Here is a 25,674-nt window from a genome sequence, read left to right on the forward strand (position 1 = left end):
TTCCCTATTAGGGGTGCTGTGTGTGGGTTTTCTGCATATCCCATCCCCTTGCAGGTGGAAACCCTGCGATGATCTTATTTTCAAGCAGCACCTATAACACAAGAGGATTTTCCAAAGCTACAGCCTCTGGAAACCATTGAGGCAGCACAGGTGCATTGTGGAGATTTATATATATTCACAATGAACTCTTGTTACAAGAGTCAATGTATTCCACAAGTCAAGTGGATTGCCAAATACAGAAGTCAAGAAGGCCACAGGTGTTTAGAAAAGATTTACATAATGAGGGAAAGAGAATAAGGACTTGATCTGAAGGGATGGTATACTTTAGATACCAAAAAAACAATATCAGGAAAAAAACGAATTATAAAATAAACTCACCTCCAATTGCACTGCTAGAAAATTATAACCTTGCTTAGCTAGGAGACTCTGGATGATGTGGGTCTGATGAAGCACCTGTCTGATGGGCGCATTGTCCGTTTCATTCACAAGATAAGCAAGGAGGTCAAATGCCTTGGACAGCGTGATCTTTCCAACACTGGTTATATAAAAAATAATAATTAAAAAAAGTGACAATACGATTAGTTACCCAGTGAATAAACATACAAATGCATCACATTACCCTGACATGCATGAGCTGTCCAAAGAGCGCATGTGTGCTAATAAACAGTAATATTACTATAATTATGGCAAGAAAACAAGCACAAAGTAAGGGCGCCTGTATCAGGGTCTCCATCACTGCTTTATGGTAAATCAAGGAGAACCACAAACAAATGCATAATGGTACATCAATAAATTGGGAGATGGCAGAATAAACAAACAGTGCCAAATATAGATTACACACAACAAGCCCAGATGGAGATCCATCACTACTATATGCTACCTGCAGACAGAGCAACAAAAAACTGACAGATTCCCATTACTAGAAAAAAAAATTGTAATGGCTTAGGTGGACAAAAAATGGAAAGATAAAAAAACTCTACACCATATAACTTATTTATTCTTTCCTGTTTACCCAGTCCTCTCTGTTTACATGGCGTCCACAGTAAGGCCACATCATAATACATTTGCCAGTCATGTTTGGTCCATAGTGTCGTCATTATTCTTTTGAAGTCAAGTCATCCTTTTCACTTAGCATGTTATACATTTTTAATTATTTTTTTTTGTAATTTTACATATAGAAATATTCTAACCACCGACTTAGGGGCTGTGAATAATACACATTCTAAAAAGTCTTAACGCTTCGCAACCCATGACCGATCTAATCTGTCACGGTTCCACTAAGGGTGTATGGAGTGGGCTCCATAGCTAGGGACCCCTTGGCTGTTTTCATTAGCTGGGAGCTACCGCTAATAGCAGACATTCGGCTACCGCTGTGGCTGGCTAGTAGCACTTTTTATGCTCATACAAGTCCCTTAGGGGGAATAATAAAGTGTAAAAAAAAAACTCCTGAAGCCCTATATATAAATTAACAATCAAAAATAGGAGAAATGGGCACTCACCCTGTATAAAACGTAGCTTTTATTCCATAATTTTACAAATGCTCCGTTAGACGCAGGCCAAATCAGACCAGGCATCCGCCATGGTCCTTCAGGCAACAGGCTGTTTATTATATACAGGGTGAATGCCCATTTCTCCTACTTTTGATTGTTATTGCTACATACTGCCTTTATGAGAGCACTACCCTAAAAGCTGTATTCCCCTTGAGTACACAGAGTTTATCCTCCATTTTGTGTTGCCTTTTTACTATGGTCTTATGACAGTAGTGCCACTTGCATATTCCTTTGTGCCAAGTGTTCTTTTTTACCTATATAAATTAACCTTTTCCAAAATAAAAAATTAAATCACCCCCTTTCTTCCAGAAGCTTTGTGGCATGTCCAATGGACAAATGAGACAAAACTGGAGCATTTTTGGCAGGGTACAATCTTTTTTTGTCCAGGTCAGTTCCATTGTTTTGTTTTTCAAAATGATTCTGTTGAACAATAATTCAAAAATAATGTCTGATTTTTATAATTTAATTTTTAGCCCCCTCCCATAGACATGAATGCAGGGGGTGTGGTGTGACATCACTAGGGGGTGTGGCCATGACATCAGGTACCCGCCCCGGAGGCAGTGCCTGGCACAGAATGTTGGGGGCTGCACCGAGATCGCAGGGGTCCCCTGCAGAAGGCCCCCTGAGATCATACATCTTATCTCCTATACTTTGGATAGGGGATAAAATGTATAAAGCCAGAATACCCCTTTAATGGAAGGGTACCAACAATTCTGTCCACATCTGCATTACACAGCATTATACATTAAAATTGTGGGCTCAAAGGCTTATGAAAAAAAATATATCCTTGAATACGTCTTTAAACGTGTATACGGCCAGTCTGTCAAGTTTCCAGACAACTGATATACTAATTCTAATTCAGTATAGTAAGTGCCTGTCTCTGCTATATGCAGGCATCTGATATGAAAAGCAAACAATAATTACTTTTTTATATCTTTAATCTCTATACTGCACTTTTCTTGTTGTTTTTAGTAATATCTTACTTCCCTGAATGTGTAAAACTGGTATAAAAGCTACAGTGTTTGTCTAAACTGTGGCTGCTTTGCTGAACAGGGAATTTATTTAAAAAGTAGCAAGTGATGCGAATCCCAATTTGCGTTAGTCAAAATGTGTACATAGCAAAAAACCACAAGATGCTGAGATTTGTTCACTTAGCAATGTCAATAAATCAGCCGTATGCTGAAACATCCAGAGCAAGTCTGAGGTCAGGGAATATTTCCTGTCCAGTATGAAACACAAACAACATTCCAATAAAACATACTGCAGGCAGCGGGAGGGAGAGCACAAAATACATCTACAGTCAGACAATAAATCATTCCTTATCTTGGGGTTAAAGAAAAAAATGACAGGCTCACTATATTAAAGCTGACTTTATGCACTGACAAAAAAAAAGGAAATGATGAGAAAAAAAATATTCTGTAATTTACCCCGAAAGGACAAATATGTCATGGATCAGGTTTGCTCGATCACTGGCAGCGAAGACAGTGTGATTGTTACGGAGTTGACTAATAAGAGCGTCCCAACCATTCTGACCATAATCCACAATGTAGTATCCCGCCATCTTCACGTTAAACTTCACCCAGGAAGGCTCGCTTGGCAAAATAATTTTATCTAAAGTGAAAACAGAAGGTTATCTTAAAGCATATATTTTCTTTCCTCGGAATGGAATATTGTTCTGTAACATCTCAAAAGTTCTGATATAAGTGGTCGCACAGACATAAACATTTTTATTACAGAGCTTCAAAATCAATTACATAACTTGTGTGTGCACAGACTGCTTTGCAGAACGTGTACTACATTTGAAGGGTCACAGTGGCTCAGTGGTTAACGATGTTGCCTTGCGCTGAGTTCCTTAACGATGTTGCCTTGCGCTGAGTTCCTTAACGATGTTGCCTTGCGCTGAGGTCCTAGGTTCAAATCCCACCAAGAACAAGACCTCTTAAAGGAGAATTCTGGGTTTATACATCTTATTCCCTCTTATTCCCAAAAGGATAGGGGATAACATGTATGATCGCAGGGGTCCTGCTGCTGGGGACCCCCACGATCTCTGTGCAGTCCCCGGCATTCTGTGTCAGGCACTGCTTACGAGACGGGGTCATGACTGTCACGCCCTCTAGTGACGTCACACCACGCCCCTCCATCCGGTCTATGGGAGAGGGCGCGACGGCTGTCAGGCCCCCTCCTGAAGACATGAGCCGGGCACAGAATGCCGGGGGCTGCACAGAGATCACGGGGGTCCCCAGCGGCGGGACCCCTGCAATCATACATCTTATCCGCTGTCCTTTGGATAGGGGATAAGATGTATAAACCTGGAGTACCCCTTTAAAGGGGTTGTGCGCTGCCCTGGCTTTCGGAGCTCCGCACGCAGCGTCTGGAAGTTCATTACTCCGAACGCTGTGTGCGGGCTTCCGTGTTCGCGGCCGCCCCCTCTACCAAAGTCTATGGGAAGGGGGCGCGACCGCTGTCATGCCACCTTCCCATAGACTTTGGTAGAGGGGATGGGCGTGACGTCACGAGTGGGCCGGGCGTGACGTCACGCCCGGCGGCCGCGAACACGGAAGCCCGCACACAGCGTTCGGAGTAATGAACTTCCGGACGCTGCGTGAGGAGCTCAGAAAGCCAGAGCAGCGCACAACACCTTTAAGAGTTTGAATGTTCTCCTCATGTTTGTGTGGCTTTTCTCTGCCTTTCTCCCACACTCCAAAACATACTGATAGGTGAATTTAGATTGTAAGCCCCAATGGGGACAGGGAACAATGTGAGTGTTCAGTGCCACGGAATCTGTGTGTGCACTTTATAAATAAAGGATTATTATTGTAACTTCTAGTTCTAGTTTTAGAGCCATTTCCAATCTGGTGTTACAGCAATGTTTCCTTCAAGAATGAAAGTAAAATGCCAGAGGAAAACTGGTACAAGGACCAATTCATTTATTGTCAATGTGATTGTTCCTGGTATCAGGTGTGTCACATAAAATGCCAGACCTGGCCAGAAGCTGACAGGAAAATGCTACAGGAGATGATTTCCTATCTGGCTATGAAGCTTTTTATTAGAAAAGGGATGATGATAACAAATACAATTTAGCATCAGTTTTGGCACCAGTTGTGATCAGTTGAAACACAAAAACTGATCCATGTAGAATGGCTATATGAGGACCGGAAACATTTTTTTTTTTGCTACAGTGGTTAACATTTACTGTAGAAGAGAAAAATGAATAGTTAGTGAATTGGTATACAGATATAGACAGAGATCTGTGTGGGTGTCTAAATAACAAGTATGAGACAGAGAGCAAAGAGAACATTTGAAGGCGGATTTGCAGTCTTGCCAATAAGTTAAGAATCATTCTTCCTACTTAAATCCATCAATGGAATGTAAAGACTAGAAAATTTGTAACAAAAATAAAAATATAAAAAGTTAGATCTCTATAGTATATCATAGGCTATTTGTGTTTGGTGTTTTGTGGTTACAACCAGTTTTGCTAAAATACAACTTTTGGCTTAGTGTATGTTCACATTACAGAATCTCAGCGAGCGGAGATTCCGTCTGGCGGCCGCAGCCAAAAATACTTTAGCGATAGGACTGTGTGGCACTGCGCCGTCACCATTGACAGCTATGCAGTGCTCGTCGACTTCCGTGCAAAGAATAATCATGTTCTTTCTTTGCGCGGAACAATTTCAGCAGCAGACAGTCTCGCGGAAGACACGTTCACGCTGATGGGAATGTTCACTGCGCGGAATTCCGCTCACAGAATTCCGCAGTGTGAACATACCCTTACTAGTACTTGGCCATTGTTAAATTTTTGGTTCAAATACTTTATAACTTTATATGTACTAGAAAGATGAAGATGTATGTAACATGAGAGAAAAACAATTTTTTTTCCATAATGGCATTACTTACCTTGTTTCTGACTGAGTAGGGAGGCATTATAACACGTAGATCCTTCACAGGGTCCGAATGTATAAGTGAGAGGCACATGCCACAGGGTGCTAATAAAAAAAAAAAGTGATAAGCATGGATTTCATCTATAACACATACACAATAATCACTATCATGAAGAATGAAGAATATTGAACTGTGACTAAAGGAAATAACTCCATTGTCACCTTTGTCACCCTTTGTCAAGAATATAGGAAGGAACTTGGATCCCATATGACACCAGATATGCAGTATAATTTTTCCATTATTACAATACACTATGCCACTAAGGCTAGGTTCACACAGCCGTTTACTTCCGTCTTGTTTTTCTCCCATAACTGCCTCCCAAACGGACAATACTACTAACGGATGCAAACTGATGCCATTCTGTGGCATCCGTTTGCATCAGTTTTTCATCCGTTAGTATGAAAAGTCAGCCACCTACAGACTCCTGCAGCCAGGACTACTACTAGTCCCATCATGGAACAGACTTGTTTTAATGATGGGAATAGTAGTTCCTGGCTGCGGGAGTCTGCGGGTGGCTGGGGAGACTACATTAGTGATTGTACTACTACCCCCCATCATGGAACAGAGTCTGTTCCATGCTGGGGGTTGTAGTACAGGGGCTGAGGGATTAATCACACTGGGTCTCACTTCTGAGACCTAATGCGATTCGAAGTTATTAAGCAGGGGAGAGGGCGGCATGCTGCACTCCCCTGCGATGTATTGTGTGTTTTAACTTTCATTTTTAAATCCCCCGCGGGGAGCCCTGAATGGCCGCTACCGAGAAGCCATTCAGGGCTCTCAGCAGGGTTTTTAAAATGAACCTTGTGAGTGGCAGCGGGGGGCCATATCTATATTAAAAGCTCTGTGGGGTAAAGTTATATAGCACTGCAGGGGGGGGGGGGGGACATATAGCCTATATATCTAGCCCCCCCCCCCCCCCAGCGCATTTATAATGTTCCCCCCGCAGCGCATTAATAAAATATGACCCCCGTCAGCGCAATTATATACATTTGTACCCCCTGCCGGCGCATTTGTCATAATATGCCACCACAGCGCTATACGTGAAAAGTATTTCTATCAGCAGCGCATAGTGCCAGCAGCCGGTGGCCCGATGCTGCTGATATAAATACTTTTCATTCATAGCGCTGCGGCGCCATATGTATATAGATGCGCTGGGGGAGGCAGACATATAGCGTTATCTGCCCCCCCTCCCAGCGCAACTATATACATATGCCGCCAAAGTGCTATGAATGAAAAGTATCGGGACGCCGGCAGCTGGCACTATACACTGCTGATAGATATACTTTTCACATATAGCGCTGCGGTGGCATATTATGACAAATGCGCCAGCGGGGGTATATATACCCCCGCCGGCGCATTTGTCCTAATATGCCACCGCAGTGCTATATGTGAAAAGTATATATAATGCGCTGGCGGGGGGCATGTCTTTATTAATGTGCTGGTGGGGGTATATACATATATATATACATATATATATATACATATATATATATATATATGCGCTGGCAGGGGTCATATCTCTATTAATGCGCTGCAGGGGGCATATTATAAATGCCCTGGGGGGCTAGATATATAGACTATAGGTCTGCCCCCCCTGCAGAGCTATATATCTTGCCCACAGCGCTTTTAATATAGATATGACCCCCGCTGCCACTCACAATGTTCATTTTAAAAACCCTGCTGAGAGCCCTGAATGGCTCCTCGGTACCAGCCATTCAGGGCACCCCACGGGGGATTTAAAAAAGAAAAGTTTAAAACACACGATACATCGCAGGAGTCTGCTGATTTCACCTCTTCTGAGCATGCTCAGAAGAAATAACAGTTAGTATAAACTGGGGGCAAACGGATGACATTAAAGGCTCATCCGTTTGCCATAGACTTCAATGGTAAATTTAAAGCCGCTAATTTAGAGCCGTTTTTAACCTGTTATTTTTTTCTGCTCTGGAAGAGACGACCAGTATGAGGATCAGTGGGCCACATGCAGCTATGTGCGTACTACTGAATTATATATTGTAAAGAATTGCATACTTTATAAAAAATCTTAAATCTTAAGCAATTTTACCAAACAGAAACTTAAAGTGTTACTGTCATAGGGAAATGCTAAACGTTTTGATCAGTTGGGGGTAAGTGTTCAGACCTCCACCGATCACTAGAATAAGCAGGGGGCATTCAGATAAGAACTTTTGTTGCTTGCTGCAAGACAAGATGCCATAGACTAACTATAGGTCTCATCTTCAGAGACGGGGGGGGGAGGGAAGCACTTAGCTGAGTGCTTCTCCCCACTGATCAGTGGTGTTTTTAGCAACAGTCTCAGACCAAAAAATGATATGTCAAAAGTTTTTTATTTTTTACTTTAAGATAAAAGTATTTTTTTTTATTTTTTATTAAAAATTAATTGACAAAGTCATCCTAAGCCCACAAATTTGAGTTGCAGCCATTCATAAACCAGTAACTTTTAAGCTCAATAAAGTTTGGTGAAGTTCCTTAAAGTTCGGTGGTCTTCAACCAAGCTCACACCTAGGGGAATGAATGATTTTCACAATACAGAAAATGCCTAAACTTTCGAGATATGGTATGCTGCTTTAGGTACTTGATATAGAGATGCCTAGGTGCCCAAATCTGGATTACAGGAGAAATGAATGTACTCATGCCTAACTCATTTTTTCAGTCATCAAGTGTTTTTAATATTCACTTCAACAAAACAAAAATCACTTTTTGGAAAAAATCATAAATAAAACACACACCTAGAATTCCCTGTTGCATTGCCGGAATTTACAGTTCGTAGGAATCGCTCCTGACTCACAAAAACCTCCTTCCCTTTCTTTTGAACAGTCACCAGAGGATATCCAGCTTGCTGAGTCCAGGTCTTCATCATGTTCTTCACATCTGGATTAGATTTAGTGACCTGAAGAGTGAAATGTTGGTCTACTGTCATAAATGACAACATATACAGAAAATCTGATAGCCCTGTTAAATAATGGCTCTACACAATATCAGTCCTCATTACATTGGTCCTACATTATTCTATTTGCCAAAAAGAACCATAGTACTTAGGTCGTTTCTTGCAACCTTTATTAGTAATTTTCAAAATGAAGACTCAAGGAATCATAAATTTATTGTTGGATATAATTCGGTAAACTCTCTATGAACCCTTTTTTTAATCAACTTACTTCCTGACTTTTGGGCCGGCCATTAATAACCAGAGAAAACTGAAATAGATGTACATATTAATTAAATATACACAGAGATGGTTAGGCTCCACCACGGACGCCACAGTATAAATCAGCATTTCTTTTCTTAATAATTTAATGCAGAGTGAACATAGTGACAGTCCAAATGAAACATGAGCATTTCCATGTACTAATGAAGGATAAAAAACCTAATATAAAAAGTAGACGCTAAATAAATTCTGTAAAAAGGACATACAGTCATGGCTGTAAACGTTGGCACCCCTGAATTTTTTTCAGGCAAATTAAGTATTTCTCACAGAAAAGGATTGCAGTAACACGTTTTGCTATACACATGTTTATTCCCTTTGTGTGTATTGGAACTAAACCAAAAAAGGGAGGAAGAAAAGCAAATTGGACATAATGTCAAATCAAACTCCAAAAATGGTCTGGACAAAATTATTGGCACCCTTAACTTATTATTTGGTTACACACCCTTTGGAAAAAATAACTGAAATCAGTCGCTTCCTATATCAATAAGCTTCTTACACCTCTCAGCCGGAATGTTGGACCACTCTTCCTTTGCAAATGGCTCCAGGTCTCTCTTATTGGAAGGGCGCCTTTTCCCAATAGCAATTTTAATATCTCTCCACATGTGTTCAATGGGATTTAGATCTGGACTCATTGCTGGCCACTTCAGAACTGTCCAGCGCTTTGTTGCTATTTGACGTATGTTTGGGGCCATTGTCCTGCTGGAAGAACCAAGATCTTGGATGCAAACCCAGCTTTCTGACACTGGGCTGTACAGCGCGACCCAAAATCCGCTGGTAATCCTCAGATTTCATGATGCCTTGCACATGTTCAAGGCACCCAGTGCCAGAGTCAGCTAAACAACCCCAAAACATAATTGAACCTCCACCATGTTTCACTGTAGGTACTGTGTTCTTTTCTTTGTAGGCCTCATTCCGTTTTCAGTAAAAAGTAGAATGATGTGCTTTACCAAAAAGCTCTATCTTGGTCTCATCTGTCCACAAGACTTTTTCCCAGAAGGATTTTGGCTTACTCAAGTTCATTTTGGCAAAAATGTAGCTTTGCTTTTTTATGTCTCTGTGTCAGCAGTGGGGTCCTCCTAGGTCTCCTGCCATAGCTTTTAATTTCATTTAAATGTCGAAGGATAGTTTGCGCTGACACTGATGCTCCCCGAGACTGCAGGACAGCATGAATATCTTTGGAACTTGTTTGGGGCTGCTTATCCACCATCCGGACTATCCTGCATTGACACCTTTCATAATTTTTTCTCTTCCGTCCATGCTCAGGGAGATTAGCTACAGTGACATGGGTTACAAGTTTCTTGATAATGTTGCGCACTGTGAACAAAGGCAAATCTAGATCTCTGGAGATGGACTTGTAACCTTGAGATTTGGTTCTTAAGTCCTCAGAGTTCTCTTCTCCTCTTTCTGTTGTCCATGCTTAGTGTGGCACACACAGACACACAATGCAAAGACTAAGTGAACTTTTCTCCTTTTTATCTTCTTTCAGGTGTGATTCTTCTATTGGCCACACCTCTTACTTGCTCCAGGTGAGTTTAAAGGAGCATCACATGCTTAAAAAAATCTTATTTTTCCACAATTTTGAAAGGGTGCCAATAATTTTCTCCAGCCCATTTCTGGAGTTTGATGTGACATTATGTCCAATTTTTTCCTCCCTTTTTTGGTTTAGTTCCAATACACACAAAGGGAATAAACCTGTGTATAACAAAACATGTGTTACTGCAATCCTTTTCTGTGAGAAATACTTTATTTTCTAGAAAAATTTCAGGGGTGCCAACATTTACGGCCATGACTGTATTAAGTAGTTTTCCAGGGAAAATCCATTAATGGCCTATCGAAAGGATGGCTGACCAGCAGAGTGCTGACACCTAGCATCTTTACCGATCAGCTGCAAAGTCATGGCACCAGAATGTAAACAATGTACAGGGGCAGAAGCCTTGGCTCCATACATTGTGTGTGGTGGTGCTGGGTTCCTACAGCTCAGCTCTCCATTGAAGTAAACAGAAGCTGCACCCCAGAAACAGGGCACCACCACTACACCATGTTTGAGTCCAAATGTTAGATAAAAATTTCTTCCAAAACCATTTTACTTATTATTTTTAATTTGTTGTTTCAATTACTTGATCTGATGAATGAAATTAAACAAATGTATTATGTACACATACTCTAGTATTAGTGTACTTGTTTTAAATATTGTGCATTTTATATATTTGTATTAATTACTTACCTTACCTTGGAATCCTTACTCAATGTACTATATACATTGCTTCACGATGAGTACATAGGAGATATATCTTACGTGCCAGTTTTGTTTGTTTGTTTTATGTTTATTATATTAACTTGTACTTTAAAACTCCTAATAAAAAAACTATTAAACCAGAGACGAATATTCATGATATGTTACTTAAAGGGGACCTGTGGCCTGTCTGTTTTAATAAATACATGTATTACCCATAAAATAGCAATTCTAGAATATCCTTTCTTATAGCACTATGTTGTTTATGCATCTGTTATGATTACTAGAAACGCATGGCTAAACAGTTAAATGGGTGTGGAAAGTTGGATGGATAGGATCTTGCTTACAGATCCCTGCTTACTATTCTGCTCTGTAATAACTCCAGCTTCATTCTGCCCAGACTACGAAAACCCAATATAACATTATTCCTTTTAATGTAATTATTTATTTTTCATAAAGACTTCAGTCAGCAACGGGAACAACTATTATCTATAGCTGGAATAACTAAGCAATTTCAAAGTGTACTGGACGGAGACATTTTATTTGTAAGGTATAGTAACTAAAATACTGCAAGACACCTACCAGGTTCATGCTGTCCCATAAGCCATCACTCTTTGTGGTTTCATATTTATGATCTTGCAAATACTTAACAATACATTCATGGAAGACTTCTTTTGAGAGAAAAGCATTCAGCATCTGGAGAATAGAAGAGCCCTATAGAAAAAAGAAAATGGAATCCAGTGAGCAGAGGGCCCTAATAAATAAATAAATATACTAATAAAGGGCACATTAGTAAAATATAATAATGTGTATAGATCTACAGCAGTGGTCCCCAAACTGTGGCCCTCCAGATGTTGCAAAACTACAACTCCCAGCATGCCTGGACAGCCAACGGCTGTCCAGGCATGCTGGGAATTGTAGTTTTGCAACATCTGGAGGGCCACAGTTTGGGGACCACTGATCTACAGAGATAAAAATGTATTGGTAAAGCGACTCCATCAAAGTCATGTGACTACATGCACCGCTGCAAGGCAGCGGCTGTATGATGACGAGTGATCGTGTGGGATGAGATGTCACATCTGCAGGAATACAATGCACTTGCCATGCTGCTGCTGCAGAATATTCTACAGCTGCTTCGCTGGCCTGAGGTATTACATCCTGACATCCCAAACTAATATAGACAGGTTATTCTGGCATTTCAATTGTTAAAAAAAAACTTATTCATGTAGCATCCTACATGTATAAGTTACCATATATTTTTATATATTAATAATAAACACATATGTATATAGAAATACACATGCACTTTCATATAGAAGAGACAAATGAATAGTATATACCTGTATGCTGCTGCCCCCTGCTGGACAATTTACATTTATTTTACATCTAGCTTTGCAAAGGTCTGCTGTTAGCTCCCGCTATCTGTATACCACGTTTTTTATTTATTTTATTTTATGGAGTATCCTTGTGTAGGAAAGCATGAGTATAACCAGACGAACAATATTTTAACAAAGTGTGGGCCACTGTAGACTATGGATACCTTCGGCATATACTTTTTATATTTTTTTTTTTTTTTTTTTTTTTTTTTTTTAGAGTATACAATAAATGAACTGTCAACAGAGGCTTAATAGGAAGCATTTACTATGAAAATACTATCTAATCTATCAGCATTATGTTATAGAGCAGGGAGAGACAAGCACATTGATATATATCTTTGTGGTAAAATATTCAGTGTGCAACTTATTGATTTAAATCCCTGCTTCTCCTGTTCCTAGGAGTCCTATGGACAGTGTCACTTAATGAAGGGACCGCCCACTGGACTCCTAAGCACGGAAAGATAAGAGATTTTCATCAATAATTGACAAGTTTTTTCCCCCAAAAGATATACATGATGCTGACAGATTAGATAGCATTTTGATGGCGACAGGTAGCCTTAAGAATAGGGAGAAGAATATTACAAACCTTGATATAAGAAAGTTCATCAAATATTTCCTCTATTTGCTCTGGAGACTGCACATCGGTAGATATAGGATGTGTCGTCTGTAATGAGTCCTTTTCCAAGGCATCACAGCGCGCTTTCAGGAAGTTATCATCCTAGAGGCAAATAGAAGCAGGACAATGCATCAATACAAGCAAATACAACGCATGGAACAAGCAACAAGGAATAAGTGACCACTCACCAAAGAGTATAAGCCGACCCAAATATAAGCCGAGGCCCCTAATTTTACCCAGGAAAAGTTATTGACTCGACTATAAGCCTAGGGTGGGAAATACATCATCCCCCCTATTTAATCATCCAGACCCCCGTCATCATCTCCCCCCCTTCATCCTCACCCCGTCAATCCCTTCATCAGTGGTCTTCAACCTGCGGACCTCCAGATGTTGCAAAACTACAACTCCCAGCATGCCCGGACAGCCATCGACTGTCCAGTCATGCTGGGAGTTGTAGTTTTGAAACCTCTGGAGGTCCGCAGGTTGAAGACCACTGCAGCCTTCATCATCATCCCCCCCCCCCCTTCATCATCACCGCCTGTCAATCCCTTCATCAGTGGTCTTCAACCTGCGGGCCTCCAGATGTTGCAATACTACAACTCCCAGCATGCCCGGATTTTTTGTTTCGTACTCACCTCCCCTCGGCGGGAAGTTAGGGTGAGCTGGTCCGGGCCATCTATGCTGCAGGGACAGTCCAGTGGGGATGGTTAGTCATTGCGGGCTGTCCATTTTCACCGGGGGGGGGCCTCTTCTCCGCGCTTCGGGCCCGGACTAGTGACGTTGCCTTGATGACGCCGCACAGGGACGTTGCGCATGAATGTCCCTGTGCGTCGTCATCAAGGCAACGTCACTATTCCGGGCCCTGGCCCGAAGCGCGGAGAAGAGGCCCCCCCGGTGAAAATGGACAGCCTGCAACGACTAATCCTCCCCACCGGCTGAGGGAGGCGTTTTCAGCACGAAAAATTGTGCTGAAAAGCTCGGCTTATACTTGAGTATATACGGTAACAGTAATGGTTGACCTTCATAACTCATAAAACACAGTTCAGTTAGCAATTGACTTATTGGTTCTGACAATGAAATATCCACACAAAGTGGCCTAAAGGTATGAACATACAGTAAATTTGTCTGTTCAGAAAAAAATGCAGCAGGGTAGCCTTGGATTTCTGTAGCGTATTCCACCCTATGGAGACATTTAGGGGGAGATTTATCAAAACCTGTGTAAAGGAAAACTTTCCCATAGCAACCAATCAGATCACTTCTTTCATTTTGCAGAGGCCTTGTTAAAAATGAAACAAGTGATCTGATTGGTTGCTATGGGCAACTGGGCAACATTTCCTCTCCACAGGTTTTAATAAATCCGTATGTTGGAGCAGTTCCAAACATTCACTGTAAACATGGGAGAAAAACACAGTAGGAGAATCCAACCTAACTTCAACGTGCCCCACATGCTTTGGACAACAAACATAGTGCATGAGGGGTAACAAAGTAAAGTCACCTAATAATGTAATCCTTACAGAACAATTAATTGCAAAACGGGTACAGAGAGATCATCCCAGAACAAAGACTTGTAACCATTGTAATGCACACAGAATATTCTATGCCCACCATCAGTGTCATTAGTTAGATTAGCGCTAATAGGTAACTTCTTCAGAAAACTGCCGACCATGCAAGACTCGGAGAAGTCACATTTGATCTAGAAGTAATATTTACAGATCCTGCTGACTGTTCAAAAGTGTCAGCGAGATGACAGCAAAGAGCTTTTATCTCCTTCCCTCTCCAAAGACACGGGGTGGAATTAATATCAAGGACATGGAAAAGACGACAGATTAATCATACAGCACGATACTGAATTATTGATTACCATCGTCTTTTGATGTAGGTTTATGCTTCTATTTCCCCTAATTAATAGATGGCGGGATCTCCAGGAAGCATCTGCTTCAATAGAACACGGTGTGAATATGGAGGCACTCACCTGCCGCATACAGCACATATAGATTATGAGCAGAATCAGGAATGATTGTTTGATTACTCTTCCTCGTTAGTATAATTAGCGGCTGGTGATTGTGTCTCGTACCTACATTTCCACAACACCAGGTACCAGCTAATGCCTGCAATATAAATAAAGCTAGAACACTTGGAAGACAGCTATTCCTCTAGACTTCCGTTACATGTGCATGCTTGGCCAAACCTGTATAGTCTTTAAAATGAGAAGGAGACAAGAAATTTCCAGACACACCCGAAAATGGCTCATCATCCAACATACAAGGGATTGGGCTACAATCCATCATGTCTGATCCTTTTCCCCCTGGTGAAGTGTCTGGTAAAACCCATACACTGTAGAAATCCAGCCAAAATCTATTGAATGTATATGGGCACCTTTGGAGATCATGGGGGAGATTTATCAAGACCGGCATTTCACATGCTAGTCTAAATCAATCCCCCACCAGTGCAGGAATACATTGGCTCTATCAAGAGGGGCACATTCCAGGCGCATGACCGGCAGAGATTTCTAATACAATTCTTGTGTGCTAGCAGGTAAAAACTGGGATCAAATTGAGTGACCATGCACCCTTTGTGCAAAACCACGCCCCTTCACCGCAAGCCCTGGCTCATTTGGCAAAAGCTACGCAAACTGGCAAAAAGTTGTGCAAAAATGATGGGACTTTTTGCCTTTTCTGCCAAATTCAGGGATGATAAATGTCCCCCAAAGATTTTTTTTAGGGTTAGAGACCATAGCCTTTTTTAGGGTTTGTGCACATAGCCTTACAGGAATTTCCAGCTGGTCTCTCCAATTCAAGCACCTGATTGCCAATAATAAAGAATAATTTACGCTTTCCACAGCAAATACTGACATGATGCACATTTATAAATCCACACCACAGGTCAATTTCCGTGGGGTAAAAATGTTAACTGTTTGATTTGAGCAACATTTGTTAATATCCAGCACGTTGCACGTTCCAATATTTTGCAATCAGCAACACTGTTCATGCAGAGGGCCATATTACGGCTTTAAGAAAAGGATTTGGGAAAAGCTTTTTTGACCTTTTACAACGGGGTTTGTTCCCTTCCTTGACACCATATATACAGCTCATCATCAAGGCTATCATAAGGTCATTTGCATGAGCTGTTTTAATCGCGAATGCATGATGTAAGTAAGGCCCTGTTAAAGGGGTACTCCACTAGCCATTGTGGAACAAAATATTCCGAATGCTGTTTTCGCGTTGCGGGGGGTCGGCCACGCTTCCTCGTGATGTCACGGCCAAGCCCCATCAATGCCTATGGGAGGGATCATGACAAGCTAGTTCCAAGCTGGCCAGTGGAGTACCCCTTTAACATTTAATAGAATACCTTTGGTCTATTTGCGATACTGGCAAAGAATAAATGCAAGACTTGATATATTATTTTACAACTTCCATTAATTAACTCACCTGGGCTGACATCCCGGAGCTGAAGTTGTAGTTAAAGGGGTACTCCCCAAGAAAGCATTTTTTTTTCTAATCAACTGGTGCCAGAAAGTTAAACAGATTTGTAAATTACTTCATTTAAAAGTCGTAATCCTTCCAGTACTTATCAGATGCTGTATGCTCCAGAGAAAGTTGTGTAGTTCTTTCTAGTCTGACCACAGTGCTCTCTGCTGACACCTCTGTCCATGTCTAGAATTGTCCAGTGCTGGGGATTTGCTCCTACTCTGGACAGTTCCTAATATGGACAGAGGTGTCAGCAGAGAGCACTGTGGTCAGACAGAAAATAAATTCAAAAAGAAAAGAACTTCCTGTGAAGCATACAGCAGCTGATATTTATTGGAAGGATTAAGATTTTTACATAAAATTAATTCACAAATCTGTTTAACTTTTTGGCATCAGTTGATTTAAAAAAAAAATGTGTTTTCCACCGCCCCTTTGAGCCTTAGCCTGAGGCCTGTTTAAGTGGAACTGTAGTGAGACCCAGCCAGTCTGCCCAATATTCTGAATACTATAAATAGTCTTTGTCCCTTTCTTTTATGAAGGATAGCCTTATGTCTACCCCATACCATACATGTTTAAACTCCTTCACTGTATTTGCAGCGACCACTTCTGCAGGAAGGCTATTCCATGCATCCACTACTCTCCCAGTAAAATAATATTCCTCATATTACTGCAGAAACCTTTGCCCCACTAATATAAAACGATGTCCTCTTGTGTAGTTTTTCTTTCTTCTTTTAAATATGCTCTCCTCCTTTACCGTGTTGATTCTCTTTATGTATTTAAAAGTTTCTATCACATCCCTTCTGTCTCGTCTTTCTTCCAAGAGATGTCAGCAGAGAGCACTGTGCTCGTGATTCAGCAGAGAGCTCTGTGTTCGAAAAAGAAAAGAATTTCCTCTGTAGTATTCAGCAGCTGATAAGTACTGGAAGGATTAAGATTTTTTTTAATAGAAGTAATTTACAAATCTAAATATAATAGGAGCACGCGCTGGGAAATAGCTGAGAAGAATGACAATAGATAAATCTATCTAAATATAAATGTATCTATTGTCATTCTTCTCAGCTATTTCCCAGCGCGTGCTCCTATTATATTTATATTTTATTACTCATTTTTGTACGCCGTACAGGTCGCGGTGTGGTGGGTGTTGCGGCGCGGGGCATTATCGGATTATCTGCAAGGTAATTGCCGATACCGATAATGCCCAAAATCATGAATATCGGCCGATAATATCGGCCAAACCGATAATCGGTCGATCCCTACTACATACTGTATATCTTTCTGTCCCCTCAAAACAATGGTTTACCTGAAATCTACCATATAGAAGTTATTTATATACTGCATACACTGATCTGTCCCATTAATAAAAGTAAGTGATTTCTTGGCACGTCCTGGGATTTTTGTTACCTGTGGACGGACATTTGGACAGTACGGCATTGCGGCGGATCAAGTTTATCCCCTCATGGCAGCTGTTTCCCCTATGGCAGATTCAGAAAGACTGCAAGAGTTATATTTGTGGTCATGGCTCGAAAGGCCGAACGAGCAAGTATACGAAAAAGGAGAACAAGAGTACTTACCGTCCTGAGCCTTGGAACCCCGGTAGACCTAGTACAGAATTTAAGAAATACAAACAGCGGATGAGGTGTGCCCAATAACCGCGACCGAGGGCACGCCTATAGAGGGCATGCCCTATGTATGGATTATGATAGAAAAAAGGGAGGGTTGGGTGGGTGACGCCCACGAGTCATGCGCCCCTACCTGAGGGAGAGGGGAGTTTATATACCCCACGCCACTCCCACAAATGCAGCCAATTAGGCTTTTTACTTGTGGTCATGGCTCGAAAGGCCGAACGAGCAAGTATACGAAAAAGGAGAACAAGAGTACTTACCGTTCTGAGCCTTGGAACCTCGGTAGACCTAGTACAGAATTTAAGAAATACAAACAGCGGATGAGGTGTGCCCAATAACCGCGACCGAGGGCACGCCTATAGAGGGCAAAGAGTCAAGAGTAGGGTGTAACTCTATTTTATTTGTATCACAACGCCAACACTTTAAACACATTAGCCATTTCGGTAGAGGGATCCGGAATGTACCGGTCAAAACAGCTGGAGTTCCAGCGGCCTAGCTTCTTAATGATGTGAGCTGGGACATCATGTTTGGAGGCTGCGGAGGCCGCTCCGATCCTGAATGAGTGTCCTGAGATGACAGCGGGATCATGACCTAGCATGGTGACTAGGGAGCGGACGTATCTGGTAAACTGGGAGGAAGACAGAGCATGCCCAGCCACCGGGAGGAGCGGACTGTCCGCTGCTTGCCCGGACAGCATTGAGAGGAGGTCGGTGAGAGACGAGACTGGGCACCACTGATGTGAGGTGGGGAAATATCTGATGGATGCTCCCCATCTGCAGGTTTTGGTGGACGGAAGGGTGAAAGTGAAACCTAGCCTGTTGGATGATAGCTGGCTCAGGGTCGGCCCGGGTGCTCGGCAGCCAGTGCGCGTGAACTCCCCCGGTCTAAGGAAGCCGTAAAAAGCAAGGTGTATGGCAGCTTTGATGACCGTGCTGAGGTGAAAGCCAAAAGGGTGCGTGTCCAGTAAGGAAGACATGGCCCGGAAAAGATCCCCCGTGACCGGAGCGCGAGAAAGAGATTTGGGGTGCGACAAGACTGAAATGCCCTTGAGTGCTGCTTTGATCGGATGAGCAGAGAGTAGAGAAGAGGCGTGAGGGTGCGAGAGTGACCTGTGGTGTTGAAGACCTGTTAAGTGAAGTTTGATGGTGTTCTGGGATAAGTGTAAAGAAGAATGGCAAAAACCAACAAAAGCTAGGGCAGAGTGTAAAGTGATTGTGGGGGAAAGCCCTAAGCCCTGCATGAAGGAGGAGAAAATCGCCAAAGCGGTATCATAAGCCCGGATCGTGCTGGGAGCTAAAGACTTCTTGATTAGAGTGTTGGCAATGGAGACGTATCTGGCTAGTCCGTTAGCAGTTGTTGGAACGGAGGCACCGGGACTCCGACCCGGTCTGCGTCTGGTTGTACCTGAAAAAACACACCGAATTTAGCCCGAGAGAGTGCATCAGCCGCCAAGTTCTTCCTACCTTCTATGTGCTCGATCAAAAAATGGAAATTGTGCTGGAGAGACAACAGAATGAACCTCCTGACAAAGCGCATTATGTGGGGGGACCTAGAGCGTCCTCTGTTGAGAATGTCGACCGTAGCGGAATTATCGCACAGAAATCGAACTGTGGAGTTAGCCCAGGAGTTTCCCCAGACAGCAGCGGCGGCTACGATGGGAAATGTTTCAAACAGGGCTGAAGTTACTGTGAAGTCAGGAATGTTGCGGATCTCAGCTGGCCAGGGGCCGGCTAACCATTTGTTCCCGAAAATGGCTGCGAAGCCAACCGATGAGGCATCGGACACTATAGTCGGGGACCAGTCTGATAAAGGGGGAACGAAGAAAGAGACACCGTTCCAGCTCTCCAAGAAGTGATCCCACATGAGTAGGTCAGCCATCGCCTCATTGTTGATGTGGATGACCTGCCTCTGACCCGATACTGAAGGGAGAAGGTCCAAAAGTCTGGATATGAAGGCTCTCCCCTGCGGGATGATCCTCATAGCGAAAGCCATCATGCCCAGGAGGCTCTGGAGTTCGACCCTGGTTACTGTGCGACTCCTGGATAGGTTGTGTATCATCTCCCGGGTTCTGACTAGTTTCTCCTGGGGAAGCCTAGCCTGCATGTTTACAGTGTCTAGGATGACGCCCAAGAACACCAGTTGCCTGACGGGGCCCTCCGTCTTGTGAGGTGCCACTGGGACCCCGATTTCCTTGAACAGAGACAGTAGTGAAGTGAGGTTGAGAGGAGCGAGACTAGGATGTTCGAGTAGTAAGAAGTCATCCAGGTAATGTATGACGTGCTGGCAGTCAGCCACGTTCTGGAGTGCCCAATGCAGTGCTGTGGCTAGTTGGTCAAAGAGCCAGGGGCTGCTCTTTGCCCCGAATGTGAGCTTAACTGCGAAATAATACTTGTCCAGCCACCTGACACCGTGCCATTGCCAGAGGTCTTGTCTGATCGGGAGTAGTTTGAAAGCGTCCGTTATGTCCGCTTTGGACAACCAAGTGTTTCTCCCTGACTGTAGGATGATCTGTATGGCTCGGTCAATAGTAGCATATTTCATGGAGAACTCGTCGGAGGGGATTAAAGCATTGATGCTGGGAATGATGGAGGAATAAGGCGCTGAGAGGTCATAGATTAATCTTCTTTTATTGGAAAATTTGCCTGTGGCAAGCCCCAGAGGGCTGACTCTCCAACATGGAAAAGGGGGCACATCAAAGGGACCTATCATGAAACCTTTTGCCAGTTCCTGCTGGATTAGCCCGGACACGATCTCTGGCTCAGAAAGGGCTGACGACAGGTTACCACATTCATGCGTGCTTTGCGGCAAAGCGACCAAACCTGTGTGGAACCCATCGCAGAAACCCGCCACCAGCCATCTCACCCAGTCGGGCTCAGGATGACCAGCTAGGACCTGGGCGAGGACCTGGACCTGTACCACGCCTAGTCATGCCTGAGGGCCCTTCTGGGAGCAGATAGAGCTGGGGTGAGCCCTGAAACAAATGAAACACACATGTAGTAGTCTGCAATTGCTGTACACGCAGGAGGAAAGATTGAAGTTATTGCAGATCTGGGTCTTGCCCAGGTACCTCACTGGTCTACCGAGCCTATCTAGGGCGGCCACGTTCCTTGGAGCTGGAGGGGTGAAGGCGTTCAGGCTCCTACTGGTGCTGGGTTCCCCTGGGTTGCTGACCTGCGGGCACCAGCTGGAGGAATGCGTGGTCACCCCGCATGCGGTGCAGGAGGGGGCTTTCAGACCCGCGAAATGTTCGCAGTATAGCTCCGTGTCTATGGACCCCCAGTTGGTGACGTAGCCGAACTGCGCGTATGCGGCTGCTGCTTTTGCTGAAAAAGACTTGTGGTACTCGTAGAACGTGGTACCCCCGTACTTGTACGCCATCTGCACAACCCTGTGTAAGTACAGGTCCAACTCCTCTCTGCGGCCAGGGCTGACTGAACAGAGTACGTCCCTGAATAGTCCAAATGCCAGCACAAACTCAGTGACACTCAACTTCCTGCTGAGCCTAGCGTCCTTGCTTTTGAACGTGACCGCCAGCTCCCCGCAGGCAACGGTTTTGGTATCATGTACGTCCGTGGTGGCAATTAGCAGAGAGGCGAGGTTGACCTCTTTTCCCTCAAGGATGTCCTTTTTTATGGCTGCCGGGATGAAATGTGCGGGCGTGATGATCGGTGGAGGATGTGGCATACCTGAAGGCGTGGCCTGAGAGGTAGAAGCCGTGGGCGACGCTGCGGTCGGGACTGCTACGTCGCTCCTGGAGAGTTCCATTAGGTCTAGCCTAGCCTTGAAACCTGACACCGTCGTAAGCACCTCAGTCATCATCGTGTGAAGCTGAGACAAGGAGGCGCTTGAAACTTGATCCTGGGCCGCAGCCTGGCTACCCCGGGGGGCTTGGTCAGCTTTCAGCAAGTTGAATAACTCGCCCTTCCTAGCTGAGGCCGGAAAGGGGACACCCCTCCTTCTCAACTCTTCCATTAGCCTGGGGATGGTCCAGGACCTGTACGAGGGCAAGCTGCCTCGGTCCGAGGCCCTGGCAGGAGTCTCAGGAACCGAGAGTGCCTCCTCGATATCCGTTGGCTGAGACATGCTGCTGACAACCTGTCCGGGCCATAGAAGGGTGCCGGCAAGAATAAGAGGAAAAGAGAACAATAAAAAATGACTAGTGAAAAAGAAAATATATATATATATATACCCTCCCTATATATGTATATATACTCTCTGTACACAGGTTTTTTTTTTTTTTTTTTTCGTTCTCCTGGCTACAGGAGGGAACTGACCTGCTGAATTTCCTGAAAAGCTTCCAACACCGGGAGTACTGACCGCACGGTAATGGCTTCCGGCTGTGGATATTTTAAAGGAAAAGATTAATTACACATGAATGTGACCGACCGAAAAGGCGTGATGGAGGAAAGTGTGATACTGAAACTGAGGCTAAATGTATGCTGTTGCGCTGAAGAAGAGTCAGAACAGCATACGCAGAGGACCCCACTGAAGATGAGTCAGACGCAGGTGATCCTCTGCCTATGAGTGATGTCGAGTCGTTCTGAAGAAGAGTCAGAAATAACCATGTCGTCAAGCCCCAACTGAAATTGAGTCAGGCTGGGGCCGATTGACGTGAGTGTGGTGACGCACGTGGCTCTGAAGACGTGTCAGTAGCAGCGTCCTAACCGGTGGTGGGAGTGCTCGTGACTGCGTAAATGTACGGGATGAGTATGGAGTGATAGACGGGGGGAGAACATACGGTTCCCCTCTCTAATATTGATTCTGTAAGTACCTCAACTGAAAGCTGTATGAGATGTATACGGGAATACGGACACAATCCGACCACCTGGTACCCTGTGGAGCAAGCAAAACGTGATGAGGCAGGAAGCACCCTGACTGACCGTGACTGCCAACGTTGACGAGCCACCGGCCGTCAAGCTAAATATATGCATACAGTGACATCAAGCAAACAAGTTCCGTGCCGTAGTGGTGACAAGCAGCTCCCAACCCCGCTCCCTTGACACCCCCTCCCCCTGGCAACCAGGACCTGCTGGGCCTGGCGACTCCTGCCATGTGCCCACCCATTGTATGTGAAAACGGGGGGGGGGGGGGGAGGGGGGGTGCTGGAGCAGTGGTGGGAAAAGAGTCGCTGCTCCCTGGAGAAATCCGGCGTGATTAGTAGGGCCTACGTGCCACTGGAGGGAAGCTGTGGCCTCCGTGCGTGGCTCTAACTGAAACCGAATCGACCCCCCCCCCCCCCCAGCCGAGCGGCGAAGGGGAGCGGGACTGTATTGCGGGTCCTGGGAAACCCCTCCCCTATGGCCAGGGCCGTTTGTGTGGAGGCCGTCAGCGGCAGCGTCCTACGGCTGAGCAGCGGCAGCGCCGCGGCGCCGGACGATGCCGTCACAGAACCCCGCCCCCCCCCCCCGGGCCAGAAGCCCCGCCCAGCCAGCGCACGAGGCAGGAGATGGCGTGGAAGCGGGGCACCAGGCCCGGACGGAGCGGCCGGGCCGACGAGCGGCGGCGGCGCGGCTGAACCAGGGAGGTCCCCCACCCACACCCGGAAGCGCAACACCGGGGAGAACGCCGTAGTGCAGGGCCCAACAACCCGTTCCCCCCCCCCCCGGCCAGCCGAGCGAGTGCTGACAGCCGGCAGGAGAGGACGGGCCGCGCGACCCGCAGGAGCAGCGCTCCCCCAGAGCGGCAGCGAGCAGGTGGCAGGCGGGTAACCGGTACAGGGGCCTGGGCCTGCGGCAGGAGTGATACTTACCGACCTGAAACACGAAACACGAAATAACTGCAACCCACTGCAAACAACTGACACCTCCGAGACGTACGCCCTAACACAGTATCCTGCAAGAGAAATACCGCCCACGAGTCATGCGCCCCTACCTGAGGGAGAGGGGAGTTTATATACCCCACGCCACTCCCACAAATGCAGCCAATTAGGCTTTTTACATAGACATGGGCTGGTTCCAGTCATTTTCAGATCCTAATCCTTTACAGCAGTGGTTTCAAACTGTTGTCCTCCAGATGTTGCAAAACTTCAACTCCCAGCATGCCTGGACAGCCGTTGGCATGCTGGGAGTTGAAGTTTTGCAACATCTGGAGGGCCACAGTTTGAGACCCTGGCTATACAGCATCCCTGGGATAAGTCAGACTGGACTGTTCGGAACATGTCGCTACCTCATTACTGAGCAATGACTTCTACACCTATAAACACAGACATACATAGTAGGAGACGGAATGAACGATCTCACAAGAAATGCTTTAGTGCCATCTTGTGGTCTTTTTGATAACATATTAAAACCTGATATTCAGTCAAAATGATCTTGTATTTCATGAACATGTCCAATGTCATCAGAGCTGTGAGTAGAACGACTGCCTACCCTCCTGACTAATCGAGATGGTGATCCCCAGTGGAGGAATTCTGCCTACAAAAAGATATGTTCTGCCATAATAACCTATAAGGCACATAATGCGAGGCATTGTCCAGTAACAGACAAGACTATTGTGTGAGCAAAAAACTGGGATTAGTCTTACTAGTATGTCCTTTTCCCTGAACCCTCCATGACAGTGCCACCATGAGTTTCTTCCCTTCCTTTCACAACTATAATAAAACTGTACACAAATATATAAATCTATATACAAATGATAAAAGGGGTTAAATAGGAGTGGCCATGGAGGATATAAAGGGGTACTCGAGTGGAAAAAAAAAAATGTCATATCAACTGTTTCCAGAAAGTTAAACAGATTTGTAAATGACTTCTATTAATAAATCTTAAAGGGGTTCTCCAGTGCTTAGACATCTTATCCCCTATCCAAAGGATAGGGGATAAGATGCCTGATCGCGGGAGTCCCGCTGCTGGGGACCCCCGTGATCTTGCACGCGGCACCCCGTTTGTCATCAGTGCCCATAGGGTGTTCGCTCCGGGTCTGATTACCGGCGACCACAGGGCCGACGGCCTGTGACGTCACGCCTCCGCCCCCGTGTGACGCCACGCTCCGCCCCTCAATGCAAGCCTACAGGAGGGGGCGTGATAGCTTTGCATAGACTTGCATTGAGGGGCGGAGCGTGAAGTCACACGGGGGTGGAGGCGCAACGTCACACGCCGCAGGCCCCGTGATCGACAGTAATCAGACCCGGAGCGAACACGCTCCAGGGACTGATTACAAACGGGGTGCCGCGTGCAAGATCACGGGGGTCCCCAGCGGCAGGACTCCCGCGATCAGGCATCTTATCCCCTATCCAAAGGATACGATGTCTAAGCACCGGAGAACCCCTTTAATCCTTCCAGTATTTATCAGCTGCTGTATGCTCCAGAGGAAGTTGAGTTGTTCATTTCAGTCTGACCACAGTGCTCTCTGCTGACACCTCTGTACATGTCAGGAACTGTCCAGAGCAGGAGAAAATATCCATAGCAAACCTCTCCTACTCGGGACAGTTCCTGACATGGAGAGAGGTGTCAGCAGAGAGCACTATGGTCAGACAGAAAAGAACTACTTAACTTTATCTGGAGTATACAGCATCTGATAACTACTGGAAGGAATAAGATTTTTTTTATAGAGGTAAGTTACAAATCTGTTTAACTTTATGGCCCACATGATTTGAAAAAAATATTTTTCACCGGAGTACCCCTTTAAAGAGTCCACATTTACTCTGTGTGACAGC

The 25,674-nt window shown here is 44.7% G+C and overlaps 1 protein-coding gene across 3 annotated transcripts in view; it reads right to left on the reverse strand.

The window, feature by feature from the left end:
• The window catches only part of LNPEP (leucyl and cystinyl aminopeptidase), a 125,748-nt gene that overhangs the window by 26,300 nt on the left and 73,774 nt on the right, over positions 1-25,674 (reverse strand). For all 3 annotated transcript variants that reach the window (XM_056537562.1, XM_056537561.1, XM_056537563.1), the window contains exons 8-13: positions 12,905-13,036; positions 11,525-11,656; positions 8,234-8,394; positions 5,445-5,533; positions 2,978-3,161; positions 379-535 (exon numbers count right to left, since the gene is read on the reverse strand). In XM_056537562.1, coding sequence (XP_056393537.1) covers positions 379-535; positions 2,978-3,161; positions 5,445-5,533; positions 8,234-8,394; positions 11,525-11,656; positions 12,905-13,036 — 855 coding nt within the window. The remainder of the gene's footprint in view (positions 1-378; positions 536-2,977; positions 3,162-5,444; positions 5,534-8,233; positions 8,395-11,524; positions 11,657-12,904; positions 13,037-25,674) is intronic.

The sequence above is a fragment of the Hyla sarda genome, chromosome 1, assembly GCF_029499605.1.
Source record: "Hyla sarda isolate aHylSar1 chromosome 1, aHylSar1.hap1, whole genome shotgun sequence".
Taxonomy (NCBI): domain Eukaryota; kingdom Metazoa; phylum Chordata; class Amphibia; order Anura; family Hylidae; genus Hyla; species Hyla sarda.